Genomic DNA, 27,983 nt, shown 5'->3' with positions numbered 1-27,983 from the left:
CAGCAGTACTGAGCAACAACAAGCACCAGAGGAGGAGCGGAGAGAACTGCAAGACTCACATCCACAATGCCTTGCGGCTTTTTCAGTGTTGTCTATAAAATTCAGCTCCACATACAAAGGGATAATCACAACATGAAGGTCCAGATTCTAGCTAAAGCTACCTTTGTGTTTGGTATATTCACATAGAAAGGCAGTCAGCAGTCTTAAAGATCTGTAGAAGATGGTTAAGTTGTTTATACATTCAACACTCATGGCTGTGCACTATGATTAACATGCACCATAGGTGTGATATGTTACCTGCCCCATCCTGGGTGTACCATGATGACTGATCCACATACACTTGTATTCTTGATCCTGCCTATACCCACTGCTTATCCCCAGGTACACACAATGGAAAAAAGGAAATGAGCTTAGGCACGACAAGACAAGATGGGAGAATGGGTACAGACTTCTAAATTTGTGGAACCCCTTTCTCCTTGACCAACTCAAGAGAATGTCCGGTAATATCACGGAGAGAAAACAGCCATAAGGATTTCATCTCTAATCACAAAAAGCTTCTTTATCAGTCTTAGCCACACAAGATCCAAAGAATTCCAGGGAAAGCCTAACTAAGACATGGAGTGATCGATATTTCCCTGGGAAAGGCTGAGTGCCAACCGATTACCAGTCAGAATAATACAGGGCCTGCAGTCTTGACGAGTGTTAATCCAATCAATAAGGGTTCCACCTGGGGTTAGCGCCAACACATTGAGATGGGACGCACGAGCAGAGGTGAGCAAAAGAATAGTCCCGGACTGTAAGTGCCCCCATCACTGCTGATGGGCCAAGGTCACCCAGTACACCACAGACAAAAATATCTAATTCTGGGGTGGCAGATGGTAAATCACCAGACCCTGTCTTTTTCATGTTTTCTCCCCAAATGAAGAAATATCTAGCAGACAACCAATAACCAAGTCGATATTTCTGGATTCAATATGGATGTTCACAATAGCCATACTTATGGTCAGCTGTATTGCTGACAACATAGCTTCTATTCCTCTTCCTCACCTTCCCACCCCTGGACACACCAGGCCTCTCTTGGGGTGGTCATTATCTCCTGTACTGGATTCAGCTCGACAAATAACACATACCACCTCCAAACAACAGTTCCATCAGTTCAAGAAGAATGAAAAGGAAATCCATATCTCCCACTCACTCCATTCTATTCCACATGGAGCAATTTCTGTGATCTTGCAGTCCCAGGGTTCCTAGGATGGGCACTAAGCCCCATTAGCAATTTCAGGAGGTCCTGTATTCTCCTCCACCTGTTTCCTACAACTGCATCCTGATGGATAGATACATCCACCAAAAGAGCTGAAGCCAGGAGGAACAGGCACATCCCCACTCCTTCCCCTCCAACCCACACCAAATAAAGTTCTTCCTTGGATCCAAGCCCACACTGAAGGGCAGAAAGGTTCCAGGAGACATGGCCAATTAAGACACATTTCATTGCCCACTCTAGGGAAGAGGTGACTCCACACACTCACCCAGTGTGAATCCCACAACGACTCTATGCAAGAACAGAGAATGGACAAGGTCACCAAGGTCACCATTGGTGACTTCAAATGTACCCTAACTCCTTGGTTCTAAGATAGACCACATGTCCAGTAGCCAAGGCACAAAAGAAAAGAATGAGATCAAAAAAAAAAACATTGCAGTGGAGACCGACAATTTTCACAATAATCAGAAGGATGACTCCTTGTTCTTACCTTCTTCAGTTTGCCACTTTTGGTGCCCACGAAGGCCAGAGAGTGGTTCTTATAGACGTAGGCAATGACTGAGGTCATGCGGTCCCTGTCCTCTGTGAAGACAGGAATGCCACGTACCATCTCTGACACGCCCAGGGGTGCGTTCATATCCAGGCCACAGAAATTATCATTGATGGTTAAGAGCTGTAAATAAGAAAGGGAGAAAATCAGGGGGAGGCATCAAGGCAGTGAGCAGGTCTTGAGTCAGGGAACAATGGAGCTAAAAGAATTCTTAGAGATGGATCATCTGCTACAAATTGCTCCTTATTTCAAAATTAAAGTTTTAGCTCAAGAGAAACTAGGTATTTTGTCAACAGTCATTGAAATTGGTTGCAGAACCATGGCATAAAAATTTTGGTATCAGATCCTAGAACCTCTTTTCACTAAACTCTGATGTTGTGGCCCTCCTACAACCCCTCCAAGCACCCTTTTCCCAGCCAGGTCATCCAATAGCTATAGACCAGCACGATGAGCATGAGTTCCAGACAACTCTGCTTGGGCATAAGAGAGATGTGATCTCAACATTTACTACTGAGAGGACACAGGACTTCAGAGTACATATTAGAGACCCAAAAACATCATTGCATTACTGGTGGTCCATGACAGAGACATGTACAAATAACTGGGTTGGAAAAGAAGGAAGGGGAGAGAAAGGTTTGTGAATGAACTCTTCAAGTTCCAAAAGTGCTTCATTATGGCCATCTCTCCTGTTTATTTTATATCACCCCAAAAAGAGGTTTCCTTGCTCTGTCATGTATACACCAACACTTCTTAATGGATGTTCCATGGACCCCAAACTAACCAAGTTGCTTTCTCATAAAAGAATTCCTCAGGCAAATAAGTTGGGAGAAACATAATACATTCTAACCTAACTCTAGTAGAGATCTAATAATGATCAGTAACAACAAAAACCTAAAAGATCTTTTTAGGGGAAAATGTGTAGGGTTGGGGAGATGATTCAATGGTAAAGCACATCCTTGCATGCATGAAACAGGTGGAGAAGAGGAAGAGAAGGAAGAAGGAGATGAGGAGGAGGAGGAGGAAGAGGAGGAAGAAAATAAAGAGGAAGAAAGAAGAAGAGAAGGCGGAGAAGGAGAAGAAGGAGAAGGAGGAGAAGGAGAAGGAGGAGAAGGAGAAGGAGAAGGAGAAGGAGAAGGAGAAGGAGAAGGAGAAGGAGAAGGAGAAGGAGAAGGAGGAGAAGGGGAAGGGGAAGGGGAAGAAGAAGAAGGAGCAGGAGAAGAAGGAGGAGGAGGAGGAAGAAAAAGACGAAATATGTTTGACATTATCTCAATCATTTATTTCTTAAAGAAATTTGACCTGAGCATCTATTAAGAAAACAGTATTAATTTTCCCTTAAGAAAATATTCCCTGTATACACTGCAGGATACACTGGCCCAATTATTGCTTCTGACTCAAGGATAATTGCAGGGTCAGAAACCAGCAGGAGAGTACTGGAGAGACAGTACAGTGGGTAAGGCACTTGCTCTGTAGGCTGCTGACTAGGGTTAGATCTTCAGTCCCACCCTGCCAAGGCGGTCCCTGCACAGAGAGCCAGGAGCAAACCCCTAGCAGAGCCCAGTGTGGCCAAAAAGAGTAGGAGGCGGTGGAGAAATAGTACTTCGGGTAAGATGCTTGTTTTGCATGTGGCCAGCCTGTTTTGTCCCTCAGCACTACATATGAATGTCACCAGGAGTGATCCCTGTGTACAGAGTCAGGACTAAGCCCTGGACACCATAAGGTATGGTCTCCCTCCAAAATAATGTAGCACTGTAGCACTGTCCTCGCATTTTTCATCGATTTGCTCAAGTGAGCACCAGTAACGTCTCCATTGTGAGACTTGTTGTTACTGCTTTTGGCATATCAAATATGCCACAGGGAGCTTGTCAGGCTCTACCTTGTGGGCGGGATACTCTTGGTAGTTTTCTGGGCTCTCCAAGAGGGATGGAGGAATTAAACCCAGGTAGGTCATGTGCAAGGCAAACATCCTACCTGCTGTGCTATCGCTCCAGCCCAAAATAATAATAATAATAATAATAATAATAATGATGATAATAATTCTTTAAAGTTTGGGATTAAATCATTGATTTAAAGAAGGCCTTTGATTCTGTTGAGACGGAAGCGGTCATTGAAGCCCTAGCCAATCAGGGCATTCAAGCCCAATACATCAGGATCCTCCGTGAGCTGTATTGCGGATTCACTACCAGGATCTCACAATTCTACAAAGAAGTGATCGTTGATGTCAAGAGAGGGGTGCGGCAGGGTGATATCATTTCACCGAAACTCTTCAGTGCCACCCTCGAGAACATCATGCGACGACTGGAATGGGAAGGAATGGGAGTGAAGATAGATGGTCGGCAACTACACCACCTCCGCTTTGCTGATGACATTGTTTTAATAACACCAAACATCAGCCAAGCGGCACAAATGCTGGCCGACTTTGACCGTGAGTGTGGAAAGGTAGGACTACAGCTGAATCTTACGAAGACAATGTTTATGAGAAACAGCCTCGTTCCTGACGTCCCATTCGCTCTCAACGGAACGACCATCTCTGAATGCAACAGCTATGTGTACCTAGGTCGAGAGGTCAACATGAGAAATGACCTGGCACCCGAGCTGCGCAGGAGGAAGAGAGCGGCTTGGAATGCCTTCAAGAACGTCGAAGAAATAGCTAAGAGGACGAAGAACCTCCGGCTCCGGGCACATCTCTTTGATTCCACTGTTCTTCCTGCATTAACATATGCCTCAGAGACCTGGGCCCTACGCAAACAAGATGAGAACACTATTCAGGTCTCCCAAAGAAGAATAGAAAGAGCTATGCTTGGAATATCACGTTTCACTCAAATGAGAGAAAGAATCCAGAGTTCTAATATCCGTCGACGATCAAGAATCAGGGACGCTGTCTCATTTGCCAAGGTGTCGAAAATCAGATGGGCTGGTCACGTAATGAGATTTAAAGACGACCGCTGGACTAGAGCTGTTACCGACTGGATTCCACGGGATGTCAAAAGACCGCATGGCCGCCCACCTACCAGATGGTCAGACTTCTTCGTCAAGATCATGAACGATCGGTTTGAGGCCCTTCATGTTCCCGGAGCGAACAGATGCCATTGGGCTACACTAGCACGCGACAGGGACAAATGGAGACGTTACTGGCGCCCGCTCGAGCAAATCGACGACTAACGGGAAGTTAAGTGATAAGTGATTAAGTGAAGGGAGTAAGACATGTCCCTTGCATGCAGTCTGCCCCAGTATAATCCCCAGTAGCACATATGGCCCTCCAAGTGCTACCAGGAGCGATCCCTGAGCACAGAATCAGGAGTAAGGCCTGAGCATAACCAGATTAAAACCCTTAGAATTAATTAATTAATTAATTAATGCTACTTTCAGCATTTTTTAAAAAAAAATAAGAAACCAGCAAGAACAAACAACCTACTCCCCAACCCCCCACCATACACACACTCACACTCTGTGATGCAACCAAATCTCTCCTAGTCTGATGCCAATCTGTAGGCCCCCCCCATAAGTATAGGGACACAGCTGGGTTCACTGCTAGAAGGAGTGGGGCAGAACTTGACAATAGCTGGGAGAAGCCCCCAAAGCACCGGCACCTCCCCCAGCAGCCCAGAAGCTCTGCTATGCCCGTCCCACCCCACCCCTTCCCCAGAGGCCTCCACTGGCTTGTTACCCTTCCTCAGGGAACCATGCGGCTGCAGGACAGCTCCTCTGCCACCCCAGGCTTTTATTTCCCACTCTATAAAGATGAAGGCAACCACCCGCTTTTTGATGGGTCTCCATAAAGCCTGGAGAGTGCGTACCTATAAACGTCTTTGGACTTTTCAGAGAAGTGGGTGAAATAAAAATACAAGGTGTCCCTTTTTTAAAAGGCTTCCAGCCCGCCAAAGGAAAAGGCATCTGGAGAGCGTGAGTGGAGCGGTGTGAAAGTAGCCAGCTTTGCTGGGGCGTGTTGGGTGGGTGGGGGGGGGGCGGCTAGAGGGAAGCCCTGGGGATGCCTCAGTTCTCCTTGGAAAGGAGAAAAAGGCTGCTGGATGCGGGCATCGTCCACAGATAATGTGCTGAGTACAGGAGTTCTCTCTCTTTCCTTTCCTCTCTTTCTCTCCTCTCTCTTTCTCTGTCTCTCCCTCTATCCCTCTCCCCACCTCTCTGTCTCTCCCTGTCTCTCCCTCTCTCCATCCCCCTCTCTCGTAGATCTCTCCCCCCTCTCTCGCTCTCTCCCCTTCTCTATCTCCCTCTGTTTTTGTCTGTCTATCTGTCTGTCTGTCTCTCTCTCTCTTTCCCTTCCTCCCTCCCTCCCCCCATCTTATCATGCAGGGGTGGTTGGGGCAGAGAGGGCAAGAGCGTGGGCAGGCTGAACGGGACACGTGCAAAGCAGATGTGGGCTCCGTGCCTTTGATCCCCTCTGGCCTCTCCTGCCTGATCTGCTCCCAGAGCCCAGACCAAACACCTCTGCTTTCTACCCCCTGAAAAAATAAGCACAGGTGTCAGGAGAGAGCTTTCAAGACCCTGACTGATCTGGCATGCTCTTTCTCAAAACGAGAAAGGAGCGGTGGGTGGGGGGGGGGATGCGGCGTGGAGAGAGAAGGGATAGAGTGTTGTTGAGTCTGTGCTTTGTTGTATATGGCTAGATCCCTTCCCAAGGTACAAACTACAACCCACCAACTTTATCATGTGGTTGTCACGGTGCAAGGTGGGCCGGGGGTGGCATGGGAGGGAACCTGGGGACACTGGTAGAGGGATGTTGGCACTGTTGGTGGGATTGGAGCTAGAACATATATGCCTAAAACTCAACTATCAGTAACGGTGTCAATCACAGTTCTTCAAATTTAAACAAAAATTGCTTTAAGAAGAAAAGAAGAAGGAACATTTGTGGACAGATTTCCCAATGATATCTTTTGAAATATTTCTAGAGCTGAAATAGCATCAGGAGAAGTGTAGTATAAAGCAAAGTAGCAATTACATAGTAGCATTTATATGGAGAAATTTTTGCGCATTCACAAACTCCAAAGCTAAACTGCCAAATTCTACCAAATCACACCCAGCATAGTACTCACCTACTGTAAAACACCAATACTTGGCGAACACAACCTGCTTCTAGTTTTCCCAGGGATGGAACTTAGCCTCTCTCTTTGGGTGCCACTCGGTGGGGGTTGGGGGGGAGGTTTACTTCCATATGGGAATCAGTGAAATAAACACTGAACCTGATTTTTCTGTTCCACTTTTTTTTTTTATCACAAAATCAACAAATCACCTTCAGATGTCTTTGGGTGAGCAAAGCAGTTTTAAGGTAGGTCTTTGATATATGACTGTCACTGTCACTGTCCTCCCATTGTTCATCGATTTTCTCGAGAGGGCCCAGTAACGTCTCCATTGTGAGATTTGTTGTTACTGTGTCTGGCATATCGAATACGTCACGGGGAGCTTGCCAGGCTCTGCCGTGTGGGCGAGATACTCTTGGTAGCTTGCCGGGCTCTCCAAGAGGGGCGGAGGAATCAAACTTGGGTCGGCCATGTTGGCTGCATGCAAGGCAAACGCCCTACCCGCTGTGCTATTGCTCCATCCCTTGATATATGACAAGTAAGGTAAATTTTTGAAAGTCAAGGGGTGTCTGGAAGGAAAGACTTCTCCCTGCCAGAGAGAACCACAGTGCCTAGTCAGGCTTCCAGAGATTTCGGGCAGCCAGGACTGGGTGGGGATCCCCAAGGCCCTGGCATATTTCTCTCTCTTATTCCAAGGGACAACTCTCCCTGGCTTTCTCCTATGCCACAAGGACATGGCCACAAGCCTGGGTCTCTTGCCTTGGTTCCCATTTTCCCAGAGGGGCACTAAATGATGACTTGCTCTGAACAGAGGGAAACTGAGGCTGGGAGCTAGGTTGCCATTGTTTTAGTTTCCCGTCCCCTCCCCACCCCAGGTAGGCACATAGTCCCACTCACCTGGGCTTACTGAAACCCATCTGCCCCCCAGAATTTCCTTTCCTTCTCCAGTCTCTGTCTTCTTTCCTAGGCAGCTCTCACACACAAACAAGCTAGTGGCCAAAGCAGCAAGTGCACAGGTGACATGCCATGGCCCAGGACTTTGCGCCACAGCTCATGCCTCCTTGCCATGACCTGTGCACCCTCACCATGGCCCACCCTAGAGATAGGGTCTGCTCCTACCAGCCCTGCTGCTGCCACCCAGGCATCTCTGCATACTGGGAGAAAAGATCTTAACGGCAGAGGGGACAGCAAACCTAGGAGACCCGTCAGAAGGCAGCTCTGGGCCTCCCTACCACCTGAATCTGGAAGTGGTCCCCAACCTGGCCAACCTCCTGGTGTGGAGGCTCCTTAGTGATATGAAAACTCTGGGAACAATTATGGTTTCTTCCTTGGCTTTCTGCACCTCAATTTCTCCCTCTGAACAGGGCCCCCAAGAAGGAAGTTGGATCGAGGACTTTGACCAGGGACACCACAGGTCTGCATTGGATGCTGAATACCACCACAACACTGGGGCCGAAAGGGTCATCTGGCTCCTCCCGCCCTATCCTGGGGAGGCTCCCCACCTTCTCATCATCTTCCTGGACTGTCAAGCAAGGCAGGGTGCCATGGGGACCAGGTGAGGCAGCAGGGATGAAGGCAGCAGGGCACCCTACAAAGCCTGCCATAAAGTAATTAAATTTTCTTTCTCTCATTCTTTCTTTCTTTCTTTCTTTCTTTCTTTCTTTCTTTCTTTCTCTCTCTTTTTGTTTTTGTTTTTGGGCCACACCTGGCGGTGCTCAAGGCTTAATCCTGGCTCAGTGCTCAGGGATCACTCCTGGCGGGGCTCAAGGGACCAAATGGGATGCTGGGTCTCCAACCCAGGTCAGACACCTGCTAAGCAAACTCCCTACTCACTATACAGTCCCTATGGCCCTATGGTAAAATTTCATGGTAAAGTTTAGAAATACAAAGTCTGCCAGAATAGGGCTGGTATGGCAAGAAGTGAGCTGAGCCCAGTTCTACTGGTCCCGGGTCCCCTCTCTTCCCTCCCCCCACCACTAAGGCCATGTGAGCTGCAGTCAACAGGGAATCACTGAATGGGTGGTGAGGGTAGGGGTGTCCCACAGGTTCTACAGCCCAGGGAGGCAGATGCCAAGGACGCATGACCCGAGAAGGAAAGACTAATTGGCAAAAGGCTTAGGCAAGTGAGTGCTGGCGTGGATTCCAGAGATCTGGGAGATGAGCGAGGGAGTGTCTGATCTCGCCCTGGCTGAGGCCTCCCCTGGGCCCCATTAACAGCACGATGGGGAGCAACCGTGGGAGCCAGGCATAGCTATCATCAGGAGCCTGGTGCCAGCACCTTTCCCCCAACCTCGCCACAAATACCCATGATGAGTTCTGAGCACCATGACAACATTCGCCTCAGGATAACCACTTCATTCTCTGCTGGGTAAAAGGTCAGGGCCTGGGGCCTGGGAGTCAATAGCACCTACGTGTGCAATCCTGGGAACAGAATTTAGACCACACTCTTGGGGGTCACCAACCAGAAGGATCCCAACTATACTTTCCACAATTTTCTTCATGGAATACAAGGGAATAAAGGTAAAGAATGGTAGGCCATCATGGGATAGGGGTGGAGCCGGCCCTTTCCTACCCATCCCAACGAGACCCTGAGTCGCCGTCTACGAACGGCCTCTCTGGCTCTTGATCAAGCTGATTAATGGCCATGATCCCAGAGACTCAGAAACAAATCTCAAAACTCAGTGGCTTTTGGCAGAAATGCATCCAGTCCCTGCAATAGGTTACAGGTGCTGGACCACCCCAGGTGGGAATAGGTTTCATGCCTTGGCCTGTTCCCCCTGGCGTCCCGGTGGCCTTCATCCTCCAGAGGCCATGGGACAGTCAGGTTTGGGCCCACAGTGACAAGATACATAGGGCCTAACAGGATGGGGGTGGAGCTGGCCCTTTCCTCCCCACCCCAACGAGACCCCAAGTCGCCACCCACGAACAGCCTTTCTGGCTCCTGATCAAGCTGCGTAATGGCCATGATCCCAGAGACTCAGAAACAAATCTCAGAACCCAGTAGCTTTTGGCAGAAATGCGTCTGGACCCCGCAGTATGTTACTGTCGCCTGGCCACCCCACAGGGGAAAGGGTGTTGACCCTCCGCCTGCTCCCTCTAGGCAGCTTGGTGGCCGCCATCCTCCAGAGGCCATTGGACAGTCAGGTTTGGGCCCTCAGTGACTAGACACATGGGGCCTCATGGGGTGGGGGTGGAGCCAGCCCTTTCCTCCCAATCCCAATGAGACCCCGAGTCGCCACCCATGAATGACCTTTCTGGCTCCTGATCAAGCTGCTTAACGGCCATGATCCCAGAGACTCAGGAACAAATCTCGGAACCCAGCAGGTTTTGGCAGAAATCCCTCCAGATTTCAGTGTTAAAATTTTGGAATTTCAAAATTGCGCGGCCACTATTGCAGCCACAAATCATATGTTATTCAGAACAAGCAATAGAAAACAAATTGTTGACTGTTGCCTTTTCAGAAGATTTGAGTGTTGGGGTTAAAATCCCAAATAAAAATGGGGGGTCTGGTGTCAAAATATTGAATGTGATCAAAGTAGAGAGAGAGAGTAATGTGGAAATCATCTGCCCCACAGGTAGGGGGAGGGTGTGGGATAGGGGTATACTGGGGTTTTTGGTGGTGGAGAACGGGCACTAGTGAAGGTACAGGTGTTTAATTGTATGACAGAGACTTAAACCCCAAAACTTTGTAACTGCTCTCATGGTGATTCAATGAATAAAATTACTTAAAAAATGGTGGGCCAGGGCAGCTCATCAAGCTGAGTGCATGCTTTGGATGCAGGAACCCCATATTTGATTCCCGGTACCCCCATAACCCCTGAGAACTTCCAGGAGCAATCCCAGAGCACAGAGCTCAGAGTAGCCTTCAAGCGCTGCTGGGTATGTCCCTAAAAACAAACTAAACTAAAAAATATCAGTTATTTTTTTGGGGCTGGAGCAATAGCACAGCGGGTAGGGCGTTTGCCTTGCACGCGGCCAACCCAGGTTTGATTCCCAGCATCCCATATTGTCCCCTGAGCACCACCAGGGGTGATTCCTAAATGCAGAGCCAGGTGTGACCCCAAAAAAGCAAAAAATGTTATTTTTATAATATTTTATAATAATTATCAAGAATAATAAAGACAGCTGGTGGATTCAGGGAACAAGAGCTCAAGTAGGGAACTTTGTTTTATATATATAATCTTATATACTTTGCTAAGTTGTGGGTTTACATATATATATATACACATATATGTGTATGTGTGTGAGAGAGAGATAAATTAATTGATGGATGGAAGGTAGACAGATGTCTGAATGGTGGATGGATGGTTGGAACAAGAGCTCAAGTAGGGTACTTTGTTTTATTTATATATAATCTTATATTCTTTGTTTAGTTGTGGGTTTACATATATATACATATATATGTGTGAGAGAGATAAATGAATTGATAGATGGAAGGTAGACAGATGTCTGAATGGTGGATGGATGGTTGGATGTATGGATGGAGAAGTAAAAAAGAGGGATGGATAGACAGTTGGATTGATAGAGAAACAAAAAGATGGATGGATGGATGGATGGATGGACAATTGGATGGATGGACAATTGGATGGATAGATGGATGGATGAATGGATGGATTGATGGATGGATGGACAGATGGGAAGGAAGAAGGATGGATGGAGAGGATAGATGGATGGACAGATGGAAGGATAGATGGTTAGGTGGATAATGAATAACTAAAGGCTTGAGTTTCACTTCCTAACTCTAGAACCAGAGCCATAATGCGTAAATTTGAGTCTCTGCTTTGCCACTTAATAGTGTGTAATTTGGGGCAAATTAGTTAACCTCTCTATACCTCCGTATATCATGGTAGAACAGGAAAATCATAATGAACTGTTTGGTGTGGTGGTGAGGACTGAATGATTCAATCTATGTAGTAGAATGCTGGGCACACTGTACGTACTCCTAGAACTTTTATTATTTGTCAGCCGCAAACAATTCAGACAGCCTCCATGACTTTGGCTGAGTCTTGGGGTCTTTGTGGAAATTCCTGGTGTCTATCCCAGAGAGGTGTAATCAGGACCAAAGGCCTCATGCTGCCAAGATGAAACACTAAAGGCAGTATGACCCAAAAATCTACTGGGCTAATGAGGCCAAAGGAAGGAGCAGAGAGATAGTTTAAGATCCAGAAGGCTAATGCAAATGCAACTTCTCTATTGCTGCTGTTCTAGGTCTGCTAGATCAGAAACTCTGGGGCTGGGGCTCAGGGAATTGTATTTTTGTTTGTTTGCTGAGGGACTATTCTTAGCACAGTGCTGAGAGTTGCTCCTGCTAGTGCTCAGGGGACCAAGCAGTGCCAAGGATCAGACCTGGAGCTCCCTCATGTGAAGCAAGGTGTTCAGCCTCAGGAGCCATCTCTCGGCCCCCTCCCACCCTGGGGGATTTGCACCTTAACACTCTCCCCAGGTGGTTCCGCGGCACACGCCCAGAAGCACCGGCCTCGGTTCTCCCTGAGTCCCTTCCTGGGGGAGGGCACCCAGGAGATGTGCCAGCGCAGGCCGAGAGCTGTCCCCTGGCAGCCTTAAGCCTTGCTGGTGGTGGCGATGGCATGGAGCACTGGAGCTGCCACTCCCAATTACCATCTGGTTGCTCACGGCGCTTCCCGCGCACGCGGCGGCAAAGGTTACCGTGCAATTACGTGTCGCTACATACAAATGACAGAGCAGTTACGGTTACTTTACCAATTACGAGGAAATTGCTCCCACTCTACAGAGACTGGCACTCTGCAAAGCTCGATCATCTCCCCTAGAGAGGGGGTTTTAAATGCGACCCGCCTGCTTTCTCTGGCCAGCTCCCCGGGCTCCTGTACAGAGCCACAGAAACACCCCCAGGGGCCCCAGAAGTGCCTGAGGGGTCTCTATGGGGACTCTTAGAAGCACTGAAGCAGGGAACAGATGGAGAACAGTGGGGACATTTCTGGAGCCCCTGGCACTGCCCGGGGCTCCTTTCTCAAGGGCAATGCTCTAGCACCTAGGTAAGGGGCAGCCACACTCTCCACACCTACGTACCTGTCAAAGACCCAGGTGAGGAGACTGGGGGAGAACGCGAAATTACCTCGGGTCCCCACACACGGTACACCCTGGCCTGCCCCTGCCCGGGGGTGCTGTTTTAGAGCCTTGGTTGACACCCCCTTTTGCAGAAACCCCATATGGAGTCCCTATTATGGAAAGGGCAGCACCAGGCCACAGCTCAGGGGCCCAGAGGCAGCGCTAATGAGGGAACAGGTCAGCAGGTCCACCCCCCAGTGGGCCAATTAGCTTAGCTTGGGGACACCATCGCTTCCATCGCCACAGGCTGGCCCCCTCACACCCTATCACCACTGTTTACAAATATCATAAATGGAGCCCCAACAGGCTGACCAGGTGAGTCAGCCAGCAGGGATGGACGAGGCCAATGACCTCTAATCTTCAGTCCCGGAAGCCGCAACTCGGAGGCCAGAATGGAAGCCTCCAAGCGCCTGGTCCTGGGGAGAGACCAAACTAACTTTCTTCAATCTGAACGGATCCTCAGAGCCAGGCAGTGGAACCCCCTGCCCCTGCCATGCTGGGAAGTCAAATCATCAAGGACCACCAGAGGCTCACAGAAGCTCAAGTGGGACTCTTCCCATCAGACCTCCAGACTTCATAAGCTACAGGAAACGCCTGTGTTTATAAGGGGAAACTGAGGCAGGCATCCTGTGAAGACTCTATTCCCTAGTCCTCGTTTATCAACCTGCCTCATAACTTTGAGGAAGGATCTCCAGCACCCAGCTTCCACAGACATAAAGATGACAAGTGTCCATTACTCAGTGTAGGGACGGTGTGGGCCACAGGAGGTGAGGCCCACTGTCCTCTACCTCAGTCACACTGTAGAGCCAGGGCACTTGGGCACAGCCACCAGCTGGCTGTGGAAGTTGTAGTAGGCATTGTGGGAGAGGTGACACTGACCTTGAGACTCAGTCCTGATTCTCTGCTCCAGTACCAAGTTCCCTACTGCCAACAGGCCTCTATTTCTTTATATTTTTTTCTTTTTTTTTTCCTGCCTTTTGGGTCATGCCTGGAAATGCACAGGGGTTACTCCTGGCTCTGCACTCAGGAATTACTCCTGGCAGTGCTCGGGGAACCATATGTGATGCTGGGAATCAAACTAGGGTCGGCCGCATGCAAGGCAAATGCATTGTGCTACTGCTCCAGCCCCCAAGGCCTCTCTATTTCTTAAGGGAGAAACAACCTAGAGTCCCCCAGCCCCATGTCAAAGAGGAAACGGAGAGCTAGAGTGTCAGTGACCCAATCCCTCACTCAGTGATCGATCAAGTAAACAGATGCCAGAACTCAGAGGGGTGCTCCCTGGATTGGGCACGACCTACTCTCTGGATGAGAGGTAGGAGAGCTGGGGGAAAGCCCTGGTCCTTTTTCTGCCATGCACTCAGCACCAGCAATCTGCCTGATCAGATCCCAGATGCTGCTCACTCTGCCCTCTCAGGGAGGTGCGTGCCAGTCCTCAGAGCCAGGCGTCCCCCTTTCCTGGGCCTATCTGCCCCAAAGTGTGAGTGGGAGGTTCTGAAAAGAGACACAAGCTAGGTGCATCTCATGAGCTGGCATGAGATGAGCGAGGAGATAAAATGTCTTTTTGAGCCTGCCTGTTCGGCAGTCCTCATTCTTCCCACTGATGGATTGCACGCACACACGCATGCATGCACTGACCTCGGCAAAGTGATGTTGAAATCCATAAAAGAAGCTCATGGCACTTCTCCTTTCTTTTTTGGGGGGAAGGGCAGGGGGTGAACACACCTGGCAGTGCTCAGGGCTTACTCCTGGCTCTATGCTTAGGGGTGGTTTCTAATGGTGCTTGTGGGCACCTGGGTTGGCCACATGCAAGGCAGACTTCCCTGATGTGCTATCTCTCTGGCTTCTGGCCCTATAGGCATCTCTTTTACAAGAGACCTATTGACTGGACGTGTTGAGGGAGTTCAAGTATAAACACAGATTCCAGTTGTAAAGCCTACAGGGAGAATCACCTTCATTCTTTTATGGGGGTCATATTTCAACTAGGACCGTTGACCCCTTATGGGGTGCCTAATGCAGCTGGCCCAAAATGTAGCCCCATGGGCAATAGGCGGCCTGAGTCCTTTGGGAGGTATAGAGACATCCTGGGCAAGTTCCAGAAGCCTTAGGTTTACTCCCATCAGAAATCCCTTTACTCCATACAATATTCCTATGTGCTTGTATGCCCTGCCTACAACAAAGAAAGCAAGCCATCAGGGTATGTATTTCTAACTGCTTTATTTTTCTTTACTTTTTCACTTTTCTGCAGCATTTTCTCTTTTACGCTTTCTAAGCTACCCTCCAGATCTGCCTAGAACTTTCTCCCAAATCCTAAAGGGCCAATATCCCTTGAGATGCAGAGAAATCCTCTCACAGGTGAAAACTCCCCTCACTGTCCCAGATACACCCTCTAAGTCCTGCCAATCTCATTCCTGAGCACGGATGATAGGAACGATAGGAAGAGGCCTCCACTGAGTCACTAGTGTTTCCTAGTGACCCTTCACTGTGTCTTTGCAATGAGATGGTGGACTATTAGAATGTGCGCAGAGTGAGAAGGAGAGTTGCCAAACCACAACCACCTAACCTAGTCACAAAAACATGGGATCAAAGGGGTTTCATGAAAAATGTATCAGGTTTGGAAAAAAACAAGTTCCAGCCAAGGGTCCCCAGAACCAAGAACCCCATTTCCAAGCATCTCCAACTGGTGATGGGAGGGAACACATAGGAAATAGGGAACTCCAAAAAAACAAAAACAAAATTGATCTTTCAAGATCTCTATGTATGTGGTGTACATGCATGTTGCTTCCCGTGCCAGTGTTCCTTGGGTTTGTGCACTTAATTACCTGTGCAACTATGAAAGCCACTTAGCCACTTTTCTATCCATTCTGATCTTTCTCTGTTTTGAGACTTCCTGGCCCAATCTGCCTCAGTGTATGAGTGGTCATTCACTTATAATAATAAGCGATCCCTCTAATAGGAAAGTAATTCAGCTAATGGGTGCCGTTTTCCCAGGAGAGGGGCACGAAGCCAGGCATGCTCTCTGCTGGCCTGACTGCGACCACGAGGTAGCGGGAGAAAAGCACCCCCGCTAGGATGCTGCTGTGAAGACAGTGAGCCAAGATAAGCTCCAGCACAGGGGCCCAGGGTGGAAACCATGATCTCCCCTTCACCAGATGAGCGTCTGTGAACCTGACTTCCTTCCTCCACTCGGCAGACTGACCCTGACACCAGGACCACAGCGAGAGACAAGTTTCACCCAGGACCCAAATTCCACTAGCCCAGGAAGCAGGTGGCTTCTGCTCTGGGACCAGTCCAGTAGGTGAACCAATCCAGTTCAACTGGACCAATCCAGTAGCTGAAGCGGGGGGGGGGGGGGGTGTTGGAGGCAGGCATGCTCAGCACTGGGGATGGTATCAAACCCAACCCATTTGTAGATGGTCCCATCTTTTCAGTACCTTAGCTCCAGAGGTCCCTGGAGACCACCGGTCAGGGACAAAGCCATTCCCACCCAGCCCATCCAGCCCACACTGCCCTTCCAGTCCACCACAGGCAGCATCACCGCTCCCGCCCCACCTCCTCCCTGCACCATAAGTGCAATCACAGCAGAGCACACCACCGTGATTAAGTCTGCGTTTCTGTGTTGGCTTGTGGGGGGGAGGGGGGAGGGAGGGTGCAGGGAGCCAGAGGCTGAATTATGGGGTAGGTCATTCCTTGTTAGTGGGAATAAATTTTATTAGCATCCCTCTTGCTGTGTACCTTCCCCTCTTACTCCTCGGGCTTGTGTTGTCAACCTGTGGATAATGTTGCCTGCATGTGGGATAAATCTAGCGAGCAAATCCCATTATATTCTGCAACACTGATGGGGATGCAGACGTGACACGGAGCCAGCAGAGATCGGGGGTGCTACTGGTGGGGGGTGCCTCTCTGACAGAACTGTTTTCAGTACGAGGATGGCATGCAGGGCTCAGTCCACCAGAGGAAAGAGAAGGCTGCAAATGGAGAGAGGCCAGACAGAGAGCTGCCTCCATTGTCTTTTTCTCTTCCGTCCATGCATTTTGGTTCAGGAAAGAAGGCCAGAGGTGCGGGCTGATATGAAGTCATCCCCTTCTGCTGGGCCAAAGTGAAGGGACAGCTGAGGGGAAAGCAGACGCGCTGACTGGAGACAGAAAATAGCCTCTCTCTTGCAAAGGTCGAACTTAGAATTCAGGACATGTGCCGTGGGGGATGGGCGGCGAGTGGGGGACACATCCTGGAGCCTGGGATATTGAACATACCTTCTGGAATAGGCATTGTCCTCAAAAGCAGATATGGGTGGGGGGCATATTAAAAGATGTCAGCAGGATATCGGCGGCAGAATTATTCTGTTCCTTCTGCCCCGTGAGTGATCAGGAGAGTTCCCAAGAAGCAATCACAGGAAGTTGTTACGAAGGGACTCTGTGTGGATCATCACCCGGTACTGTCTATGCTGCCTGCTCTCTTTAGGCATTTCAACACACTCTCTAAAGGGGATAGCCCTTCCTCGCTGATGTGTGGAAAGTTATATGCATAATTCAAAGACAATGGGACTCTGCTGCATGGTTGGTAGAGTCACTGTGGTAAATGGTCAAGAAAGTTCCTTAAATTATGGAAAATGGAAATTCCATCGGGTCCACCAACCCATAATCCTAAACATTAATCTGAAGGATATGAAAACATTGGTGTGAAAACAATATATTTTTCCTTTTTTCCCCTGTTTTTTTCTAATTAAAGCACTGTGATTTACAAAGTTATTTATAATGGAGTTTTCAACCTGCAATATTACAGCACTGGTCGACTGCCAGTGTCAAGTTCCTTCTAACAATACCCCCCCTCCAGCCTACTCTACTGACAGGCACCTTTCCAAGTTTGGTTGTTAAAGTTTGGGCCTCTTGATTTTAGTGTTGTTGACTCTGTGGTTGGAGTGATAGCACAGTGGTAGGGGTTTGCCTTGCATGCAGCCAACATGGCCGACCCGAGTTCGATTCCTCCGCCCCTCTTGGAGAGCCCGGCAAGCTACCAAGAGTATCTCGCCCGCACAGCAGAGCCTGGCAAGCTACCCGTGATGTATTCGATATGCTAAACACAGTAACAACAAAGTCTCCAATGGAGACATACTGGGCCCGCTCGAGCAAATCGATGAACAACAGGAGGATAGTGACAGTGACAGTGACTCTGTGATTTAGGCATTTGACTCTTGTTCCTTAACACCACCTGATTTACCTGACCTGGCCCCACTGCTTCTCATCTGTCTCTTCTCCCTCTCCCTTCTATTCTTTCTTTCCTTCTCCTCCCTATACTTGGGGGCCAAGGTTGATCAGGGCATCCCCTGTTTAAGATATTGCATTCCCTCATCCATTCATTCTATATACCACATGTAAGTGGTACCATCCTGTGTTTATCCTTCTGCTTCCTTACTCTATTTAACGCAATGTCTTCTAGTTCCATCCATGCTGCCGTGAATTGCATGATTTCATCATTCCTAACAGCTGTGTAGTATTCCATTGTGTATATATACCACATCTTTGTTATCCACTTAGCTGTCTTTGTGATCTTCCAAATCTTAGCTATTGTACTGAGTGCCGCCATAAATAATGGTGTATACATATGTTCCTTTGAATGAATGTGAAAACAGTATTTTTTAATGTTCATAGAAACATTAGCTAAAACCTAGAATCAATCTAATTGCCATTGACAGGATACAGGAACTGTGGTCTAGACACTCACTGGAATTAGTCTGCCATGAAAAAATGTTGAAACTGTGCCCTCTGCAAGACAAAGCGGTTGGACCTTGAGATGCTGCTGCTCAGTGAATAGGGGGTGAAAGACAGTCACCAATGTTCTTGCTCATCAGTGGGATGTGAATTATGAAAGCAAACAAGCTGGCAAGAAACAGTGGAACTAATTCCTGATTCAGGGATAAAGCATGGTAGTTAATGGGGGAAAAGGAGAGGGCAACAGGCTGGGAGAAGGGTCTTTTGGGTGAAAGATGATACCCAAATTCTGGTGGTGGGTGAAGATAGAATTCACACATAGAGAGGTGGGAAGCAAAGCCCCTGAAACTGCATGAGTGTGGAAAACCCTGATATATCAAAGAAAAAATTATAAGTGCCGAGCAAACAGACAAAAACTAAAGCCAAAGGAAACTGCTGGGGAGCCCCCCTGATGTCTCTCTCACAAGCTGGGTCTGTCCAACCCACAAAGTTCCCGATCTCAGGACAGGGTCCAGGCCAAAGAGTTACCCTGTGAGGAGACAGAAATGGGGACATGGACACAGAGATGCAGATCTGGGTTGAGGGGCAGCCTGGTGAAGGTGCTGGCAGGCCTTGCGGGGGCATGTGTGAATGTGTACACATGTGCACACATCTGAGAAATCTCACTGAGTTCCCAGGGGATAGTGGGAGGAGGGCAGGCAGGAGATTCAGCCCAAAGAGAGGGAGCTTCAGAGGGGACAGTGCCCAGAGGCTGAGTGCAAGTGAGATGAGGAGACGGAGAGAGACCATGGCAGGGAAAGAGGGATGGGATGAGTGGACACCACAGCTTGGGAGAGACAGAGTGGGGAGTGGACATTAGGGGAGGATAGGGGAGAACACCTGGATTACATTTATAGGGTGTACATCCCCTTGCTGGGCTTCTCCCCACAGACAGCTCAGACTTCTGAGGCAGCCTCACTAAGTCCCACATCTGGATCTTCCAGAGCAGACTTTGCATGTAAAGCCCCCGGATTCAATCATGGAGGACCACCTGGTTCCCCAAACTCTGCCGGGAGTAGCTCCCCATGCCCCCTGGGGCATGACCCCCAAATCAAAAGAGAAATTCCGTATCTGTGGTTTCTTAGTGCCCTCTCTCTCCCAACTGACCTAAGGGGTCCCCAAGTGTTCTTCAGGGAGATGTCCTGAGGAAGAGTTCAACCTCAGACCCTTTTTTTCTCTCACCAGGCTCAGCACAGCACCCCATGCTTCACCACCATCCTGCCCCACAAAGAACCATGCATACTTGGCTCAAAATGGCTTTCATTATAGACCTGTGGGTCACGAAGAAAGATGTGGTGGCTTGGCTTTCCACTGGAATATCTGGTTCAGAAATCATGGACAGGCATGGGGGTAAAGGCTCAATTCAATAAAGATTTATTCCTTAGGTTATTGTAGTTATTCACCCCATTTACCCTGATTTATAACAATCAAGAGTTGGAACAACCTCAGTGCCTATTGAGAGACTTAGGTAAAGATATGGTCTATGGTGTGATGGACTAGGACTCTGCTATGAATGGAAAAGAAGAGATTCTTGTCCCTTGCAACAACATGGATGAATCTAGAAGGGTATTTGTACAAAGTGAGTCAATCAGCACCATGGAACTGTACTCACAGGTGACACCCAGAGAACAGCATGGATGCATGACTGTGATAGAACAAAATTGTGTGGTGCTAAAAGTGTTACTGGGTGTATCTGGGTGTAAGTATGTGTGAGTGTTTGTATGTATGTATGTGTGAATGTGGGGGGTTTGTGTGTGAGTAGATGCGGGTGTGAGGAGTGTATGAATGTAGATATGCGGTATGTGGGTATGAGTGTTGTGTGTGGGGAGAATGTGTGGGTGTGAGTATGTGTGTGTAATTATATTGTGTGTATATGGGTGTGAGTTTATGTGTGAGTCTGTGAGTATGTGCAAGAATGTGTGTGGGGTATGTATGAGTTTTGTGTGGGAGTATTTGTGCTCGTGGGTATGAGTATATTTGTGTGAGTTTGCAAGTATGTAAGTGTGTCTATGTGGGTGTATGTGTGTGTGTAAGAGTGTGCTGTGAACATACGAGCGTGTATGAGAGTGAGTGTGTGGGTGTATGTGTGTGTCTGTGAGTGTGCAAGTGTGTAGATGTATATATATGTAAGTGTGTGTGAACATGTGTGTATGAGAAAGTGTGGGTGCATGTGCATGTGAGTGTGTAGATGTATATGAGTGTAAGAGTGTGAACACGTGAGTGTATGTATGAGAGGGTGTGGGTGCATGTGCATGTGAGTGTGTAGATGTATATGAGTGTGTGAACATGTGAGTGTGTGTATGAGAGAGGGTGGGTGCATGTGTGTGAGTGTGTGTAAATGTACATGAGTGTAAGTGTGTGAGTGTGAACATATGAGTGTGTGTATAAGAGTGTGGGTAGACATGCATATGAGTGTGTATGTGTGCGAATGTGTGTGTGTGTGTGTGTGTGTGTGTGTGTGTGTGAAGTGTCCTGAGAGGAGAAGGGGTGCAGCAGGCGAGGCCTTCCCGGTCTGCACCCTGAACAACAGGAAACGCCCCGTCTCGGGCGCGAGCGCGCGCACTTCCTGCTGACAAGGAAAGGAAAACAGCCGAGCAGCCTGGCAGAAGCCGCGGTGCTGGGCGGCTGCCGGGCCAATGGGGGCCTCACTCCGGGGGAGTTGCAGGCTCCCCGGCGCCAGATGAACCTGGCTGACCTGGCCGTGCCGGCTGGGAAGGGAGGCCCGCCGAGAGATGGGCCGAGCCGGCTCCCCCCGGGCTGCAGAACAGTGGGAGTGAGCATCAGAGCCACAGAGACCGCAAGGGGGGTAGGAGGGTCTCCCCGACTCCCCCTCGCAGCAGAGCAGGAGGGGAGCGGGCACAGACTGTCAGAAGTGGGGTCCACTTACCCACAAACACACACTCCGCATTCATGCGAAACTGGGCAGGTTTGCGGGCAAGTCAGATCAAACCCTGGTGCCCACCCGGCCCTGCACCGGGGACTGCTGGAAAAGGGGGCAGGAGCGCAGCCTTGGGGGCAGGAGTGCCCAGGTCCTGCGAACCCCAGATCCCACCAGCGCACCCAAGACAACACGGGTGGAGACCCACTGGGCTAAGAGCTTTCCAGCACAGTTTGGACCACCCCCTGTGCACAGGTGACCCCACCAGGAAGAATTCCACGGCTTCCCTGCTCCCCGTACCCTGCACAGAGCCCAGCTGTGATCAGCTGCTGCACAGGAGGGAGAAGAAAGGGGGAGGGGACACCTGCAGACCCAGAACAGTCTCCTACAACTTCACAACCAGGCTTCTCAGAGACCCCATGCGGGGGCTGCTTCCCATGGTGGGGGCTCCTGAGACCCACAAGCAAGCTGGCAGGTCGCTCAGGGTTCAAGTCCTACTGGGAAGATTTAGCAGCCAGGATTCACCCCCATGCACCCAAACTGCCTCCCTCCTCCCTCGGCATCTGCAAACTCGGGAAAGACCTGAGCAGGGTGGGAATGAAGGGTCTGGGGGTCTGGGGACCACTATTGGGGTACAGCTCTCTCCTGGGCTCCTGGAGGCAGAGGGCATTTCCTTGTGTGCTCACTGGCCACAGGGTGTGGGGGGAGGGGACACTTAGGCAAGGGCTTGATGAACGTTTCCTCCACTCATCCATTCAGGACCTCTGTCTGGTGTTTTTGTGAGTATCCCCCGAGAAGAGAAAAGAAAGGGACAGGGGAATCGAGACAGCTGGGCCTGGCTTTGGTTCTCTCCAGCCCGCTGCAGGTGACACTGTACCCAGCAAGGGGCCTCGGGCTGTCCCTTTGGCCTGCTTTGGGATCTGGAGCTACCAGTGGTTGTATGTAGCCTGGTGGCTCCTCGTGCCAGCCGTCACACACTGCAGACAGGGGACTGGGGATGTCTGCAGACCAGGGAGAGAGACCATCTTTCAGGGGCTCAGCAGAACAGAGGCATTCAAGCCCCTACATTAAACCCACCTGGTTTCAGGGGGGCCTCAATCCCCAAACATATTGGGATTTCGGGAAGCTCCCCCACACTCTCCTGAGCTCCTGAGAGCACTTTTCAGATATCAGTTCACGTGCTCTTGCACTCCGCTTTTGTCTGTCTGTCCACTTCAGCTGGGTGAAACCAGGACTGGGGGAAAGACACGATGCTCTTCTGTCCATCTGATGGGAGCTCAGCCTCCACCTGTCCCAGATTCCTAGTTTGAACCCATCAAGGAGCTCTTGGGACTACCAGGCCTCATCCCTGTCTGCGAATTCTCCTCACCTGCTCACCAGACTGTGGCCAGCAGTGGCCTAGAAGGCCCCAGAAAGCTGGGGTTGTTTGCCTGCCCACTCCACTCTTCCCTCTACTCAGCCCAAGGGCAGCTGGAGACCAGTGAAGAGGGTTTAGGGCCCAGAGGCTAAACTGGGACTTGTTCTTAAATCTGAAGGCAACAGTTCTCAGGGGCAATGTGGCTCCCAGGAAATGGGAGAAAGGACCAGAGAGATGGGACAACAGGAAGGACACTTGCTTTACATGCACCTAACCTGGACTCCAACCCCGGCATCCCATATGGTCTCCTGAGTCACAGCAGGAGGGATCCTAGAGCACAGAGCTGGGAGTGAGCCCTGAGCACTAGTGGAAAAAGCTAAAAGAAATAAGAGAACCAGGAAATGGGAAGATCCAAGAAATGAAAAGGGCCTGAGGATGATGGGGAGGAGCACTCTCACTGAGGGGACTGGGATAAGAATCCTAAAACGAAAAAAACACTGACCTAAAGATACAGGGGCTGGCAGGCTGAGTACCTGCTTTGCTTTGCACACAGCCATCATGGTCCCCTAAGCACTGGCAGGAGCAACCCCTAAAGCAGAGAGCCACGAGTAGCCCCCAAGCACTGCCAGGTGTGATCCCCAAATCCTAACCCAAGGCAAAAGCATCCTGATATAAAATAAGTCCAGATATAAAAGAAATATACAATGCAGTGCACAGCAGGGTGACTACAATGAATAACACTGTGTTATATATCTGTAAATTTGCTAAGACAGTAACTCTTAGAAGTTCTCATCATGAGAGAAAAAATCCTAGCCATTCTATCCACACACTTACGGATATTAACTGGACTTATTATAGTAACTGTGTCCAGTAAATACAAATATCAAATTGTGTGGCTGTAGAGATAAGATGTTTACATTGTATTGGCCATATAATATCATACACCAATATGTTCACAGCACACTGTATATGATCTCCAAGCACCTCCAGAAGTAATCCCTGAGCACAGAGCCAGGAATGAGTCCTAAATACTGCCAATTATGACCCTAACGCACTGCCCCAAACAAATAAAAAGAGCAAGGTGGTACAACAGAAAATACAATATGCTGATGATACTTGATGATAATGTTCAAAATAAGTCATTAGCCATACCCCTTGTTAAACTTGTAACTATGCTAAAACTCACAAGACACTTCCCCCCCAAGAGTCAAAATGCCCCAGGACAGAGGCCTTGGGACCTCTGGTTTCATTTCCCAGCCTCAAGGGAATCTTGGATTCAGACTTGAACAGGGAAGCGGGGGCAGAGAAAGCTCCAGAACTCCTTTTGTCCATGCTCGTCTGGAAGCAGCAAGAGGACATTTAAAAAAAAAATGGATTTCAACAGCCATGACTTGGGTGCAGCTAAAGATGGGTCAGCAAAGCTCTTGGGGCTGCCCAGAGCGGGACCTGGCGTGTGAAATATGTGTGGTCTGAGCAGAGGCCAAATGAATTGCAGGCGAGCAAGCGCAGAAGGAGAGTAACTCGAGTCCGGGCCCAATCAAAGGAAACTGATACTGTGCATTATAAGCGAGCCTGGCCTTTTGAGACTGTTTGGGGAGACAGCCCTGGCCCTGTGTGGAGTTTCTGGCCTCCTTCTTTCTGCTCTCAGTCCTGAACTTGCCTCGAACTTGAAAGGGCTAATTAAAGCCCAAAGAAAACTCAAAAGCCTGTTATCTGGCTCCATTCCTCCCCGGCCTGGCATTGGCCCGTCTTGCAAAGCTGTTTTCCCTCTGGTCTCTCCCAGGCTGCCATGCAGAGTTAGGACCCACGGCCCTGCTGCCTTCTAGGACTGACTTGGCTTTCTAGAGTGGCCTTGGCCTGGTGGAAGGGCAGGACAGACACCTTCCCCCTGTTTGGTCAGGTAGATCCTCGCAGCTGAGTTGGGCTCCTGAAAGTGTCTCCCAGAAGGACAGGGTTGGAGAGAGGTTTCCACGCAGATGGAAAAGCCAGCAGCCAACAACACTGAGTGACTGCAAAACAATGAGTGTTACACATTACAGGTGTATGCTCGAAAGGTGTAGGACACATGTGCATGTGTATATAAGGAGGTGGAGGGGTGCACATGTGAGTATGGAGATAACAGACAAGGGTTACAGGGTCCAGCTGCAATCATTACAGTCGGGGACCTAAGGCAAGAAGTCATTCACTTTGGGAACTTGGGAGATAGGCATGGACCAGCCCAAAGTTCTCAGAGGAACTTTCTTGTGTGGACAAGCATCTCCACAGGACGTTAATCTTTATGTGCCATATAGCACAGTGGGTAGGGCGTTTGCCTTGCAAACGGCCAACATGGCTGACCCGAGTTCGATTCCTCCACCCCTCTGAGAGCCTGGCAAGCTACCGAGAGTATCTCACCCACACAACAAGGCCTGGCAAGCTACATGTGATGTATTCGATATGCCAAACACAGTAAGAAGTGTCACAATGGAGACATTACTGGGCCCACTCGAGCAAATTGATGAACAACGGGAGGACAGTGACAGTGACCCAGACACACAGCTCACCTTCTCCACCCGGGTTCAACACACAGCCCTCTCATTCATATACCTATTGTCTGCCCCAGGACAAAGGCCCCTCCAAGTTGCCTCCTGCAAGGCCTTAGCAGGGACAAAATAATCCCCTCCCCTGTCTGCGCTGTTCACTTCCACTGCCCTGTCCTTCTGCCCCTTCCTTTGTTCCCTGGAGGTCTCCCGACATCGAGGAACATGTCATGCACATGATTTCTAAGTCAGGGCTCCATTCTACCTGTTTCGTGGACTCTAGCCCTCTCTCTTCTGCTCTGCCTCCTCCATCTCCTACAGACACACAGACCTAAAAGCATACCTCCCCTACAGTTCCTGAGAGACGGTAGAGAAGCACCAACTCCACCGTCAAGCAACAAACTCTTTGCAGGAGCCACAGGGTGGGGAACTCAGGCATGCTGCTGTGTGCCTCTTTCTGCCTCCTTCTCCCCCATACCCACCACAAGTTTCAGTGCCCTGGGAAGGAGGTAACCTCATAATGCTGAGTTAGGGGGCTATCGGTGACCTCCAGGGTCCACCTGGCAAGCAGTCCTTCCTTATGGAGGAATGCCTATCTCCTTTCAAAACTACTCAGGGTCAGGGAGATAGCACTATGACTGGAGAGCTTGCCTGGCATGCAGGAAGCTTCAGTTCAATCCCTGGCACTGCATGGTACCCAAATGACCTCTCAGTACCTCTGGGTGTGGCCAAGAAATAAACAAAAAAGAGATAGATTTAAAAACTAAAATCAGGGTCAGAGAGACAGGAACAGGGTTTAAAGTGCTTGCTTTGCATGCAGCAGACTCCAGTTTGATCCCTAACACCGTATATGGTCCCCTGAGCACCACCAGGAATGATGCCTGAGTACATAGTCAAAATTAAGCTTCAAGCACCACCAGGTGTGGCCCCAATCATTCCCCAAAATGACGTAAATTGGGAGTCCAGAGAGATAGTATAGAGGTTAAGGCACTTGCCTTGTATGTAGTCATGGCCGTGAAAGTGTTAAAATTCCTGGCACTGCATACAGTCTCCAGAGCACCACCAGATGTGGCCCTTGAGCACCAATCAAATAAAGCAGATCCGAACACATTTCACTGGCATGGCATTCTAAGGAATCAAGACTCACCTCCATGCTAATATGCACTTCTACCGGAATTTGCCTCTCTCCTCCCCACCCCCAGGCTAATGGCCAGAGAAGGGTGCTCAAATGCTGCTCGGAATGTTTTACCAGACAAGGAAAAAAAAAAAACTGTAAGAAAGGCATGCTTTTAGCCCCTGGAGATAGATTCTGCAGACCTCTAAAGGAAAAGAGTGAAAGGCCGAAGAAAGCAATAAAGCACATAGAAACTGCCAACAAAATGAGCCCTCCCTGGAGTCTAAAGAAGCATTCCCTAAAAGGGACAATCAGACACCGGAACAACAGCAGGCAAGCTCCAGAAAGAGGACCACCTCTCTTGGTGGCTTGGCCATGCCCCGTGCTGAGCTATGAGGTCCCAGAATGGTCCCTACATCTATCCTCCCACAACCTCCAGAGCTCTTATATGCACCCGGGCCCTGGACTGCTTTTGACTCTTGCCTCTCCACTGGGTCCCTGTACTAGAAGCTCTTCATACACAACAATTTCTGAGCCAGGACTGCATTCTCCCTGCGTTTCATGGACTCCAGCCCTTTCTCTTCTGCTCTGCCTTTCTCCATCTCTTATAGACACAGAGACCTAAAAGCATACCTCCCCTACAGTTCCGTGAGTGCCGGTAGAGAAGCACCAACTCCACCGTCCAGCAACAGATTCTTCCCAGTGGTACAAGCTCAGGAACACCATTCCCACCTTCCCTCCCCGGAACGGTTCCTAGGCTCTGTTCCTCTATGGACAAAAGAGGTGAATAGAGGACAAGCATATTTGATATGCTTCCTAATGTCTTGTTATTTCCTTATTACTCTCTGGCTATTATTCTAGAGCATCCTTCCATTTTTAAAAAAATAATAATAATCTTTCACTTAAAAAAGAAAGGTGCATGTTTCGCAATGCATACAGGATTATTTGGCCCAGGGATTTCAGCTTTTTCATATCCGTGTATCTGCAAAACATGGAAATATATTCCACAGACCTCTAAACAGATGTAGAAACCATTCTTTATGTTAGGAAGGCAAATATATCGGGCCAGGAAGACAATATATGAATAGGTGCTGACTTGATCCCCAGTACTGCATGCCCTTCCACCAGCCATTGCCAATTGTGGCCATCAAGGCCCCTAATGTGACCATAGTGGCCCTTAAGCAATGTTAGGCATGGCTGTGGCGTTCCCTGGCATTGTGGCATTGTGGGGGCATTGCAGCATCAGATCCTTGAACTTTCACAGAACTACCTGATCCAGTTGGTCCAATATTGCTGAGAGCCTCTCCCATGCCCCCTGAGTATTGCTTGAGAGAACTTCCCCAAATAAATAATTTTAAAAATAATATTTGCAGATGGAGTAATAGTCCAGTGGGTATGAAGTTTGCCTTTCATGCGGCCAACCTAAGTTCAATCCCTGGCATCACA

The 27,983-nt window shown here is 49.3% G+C and overlaps 1 protein-coding gene across 1 annotated transcript in view; it reads right to left on the bottom strand.

Moving 5' to 3' along the window:
• Positions 1-27,983, bottom strand: part of PLXNA4 (plexin A4) — a 437,042-nt gene that overhangs the window by 344,807 nt on the left and 64,252 nt on the right. The window contains exon 3 of the mRNA XM_056123992.1: positions 1,749-1,931. Within this exon, the coding sequence (XP_055979967.1) occupies positions 1,749-1,931 (183 nt within the window). The remainder of the gene's footprint in view (positions 1-1,748; positions 1,932-27,983) is intronic.

Source organism: Sorex fumeus, unplaced genomic scaffold (assembly GCF_029834395.1).
Source record: "Sorex fumeus unplaced genomic scaffold, SorFum_2.1 ptg000048l, whole genome shotgun sequence".
In the NCBI taxonomy this organism is placed as follows: domain Eukaryota; kingdom Metazoa; phylum Chordata; class Mammalia; order Eulipotyphla; family Soricidae; genus Sorex; species Sorex fumeus.
This window is presented reverse-complemented; position numbering and strand designations above follow the sequence as displayed.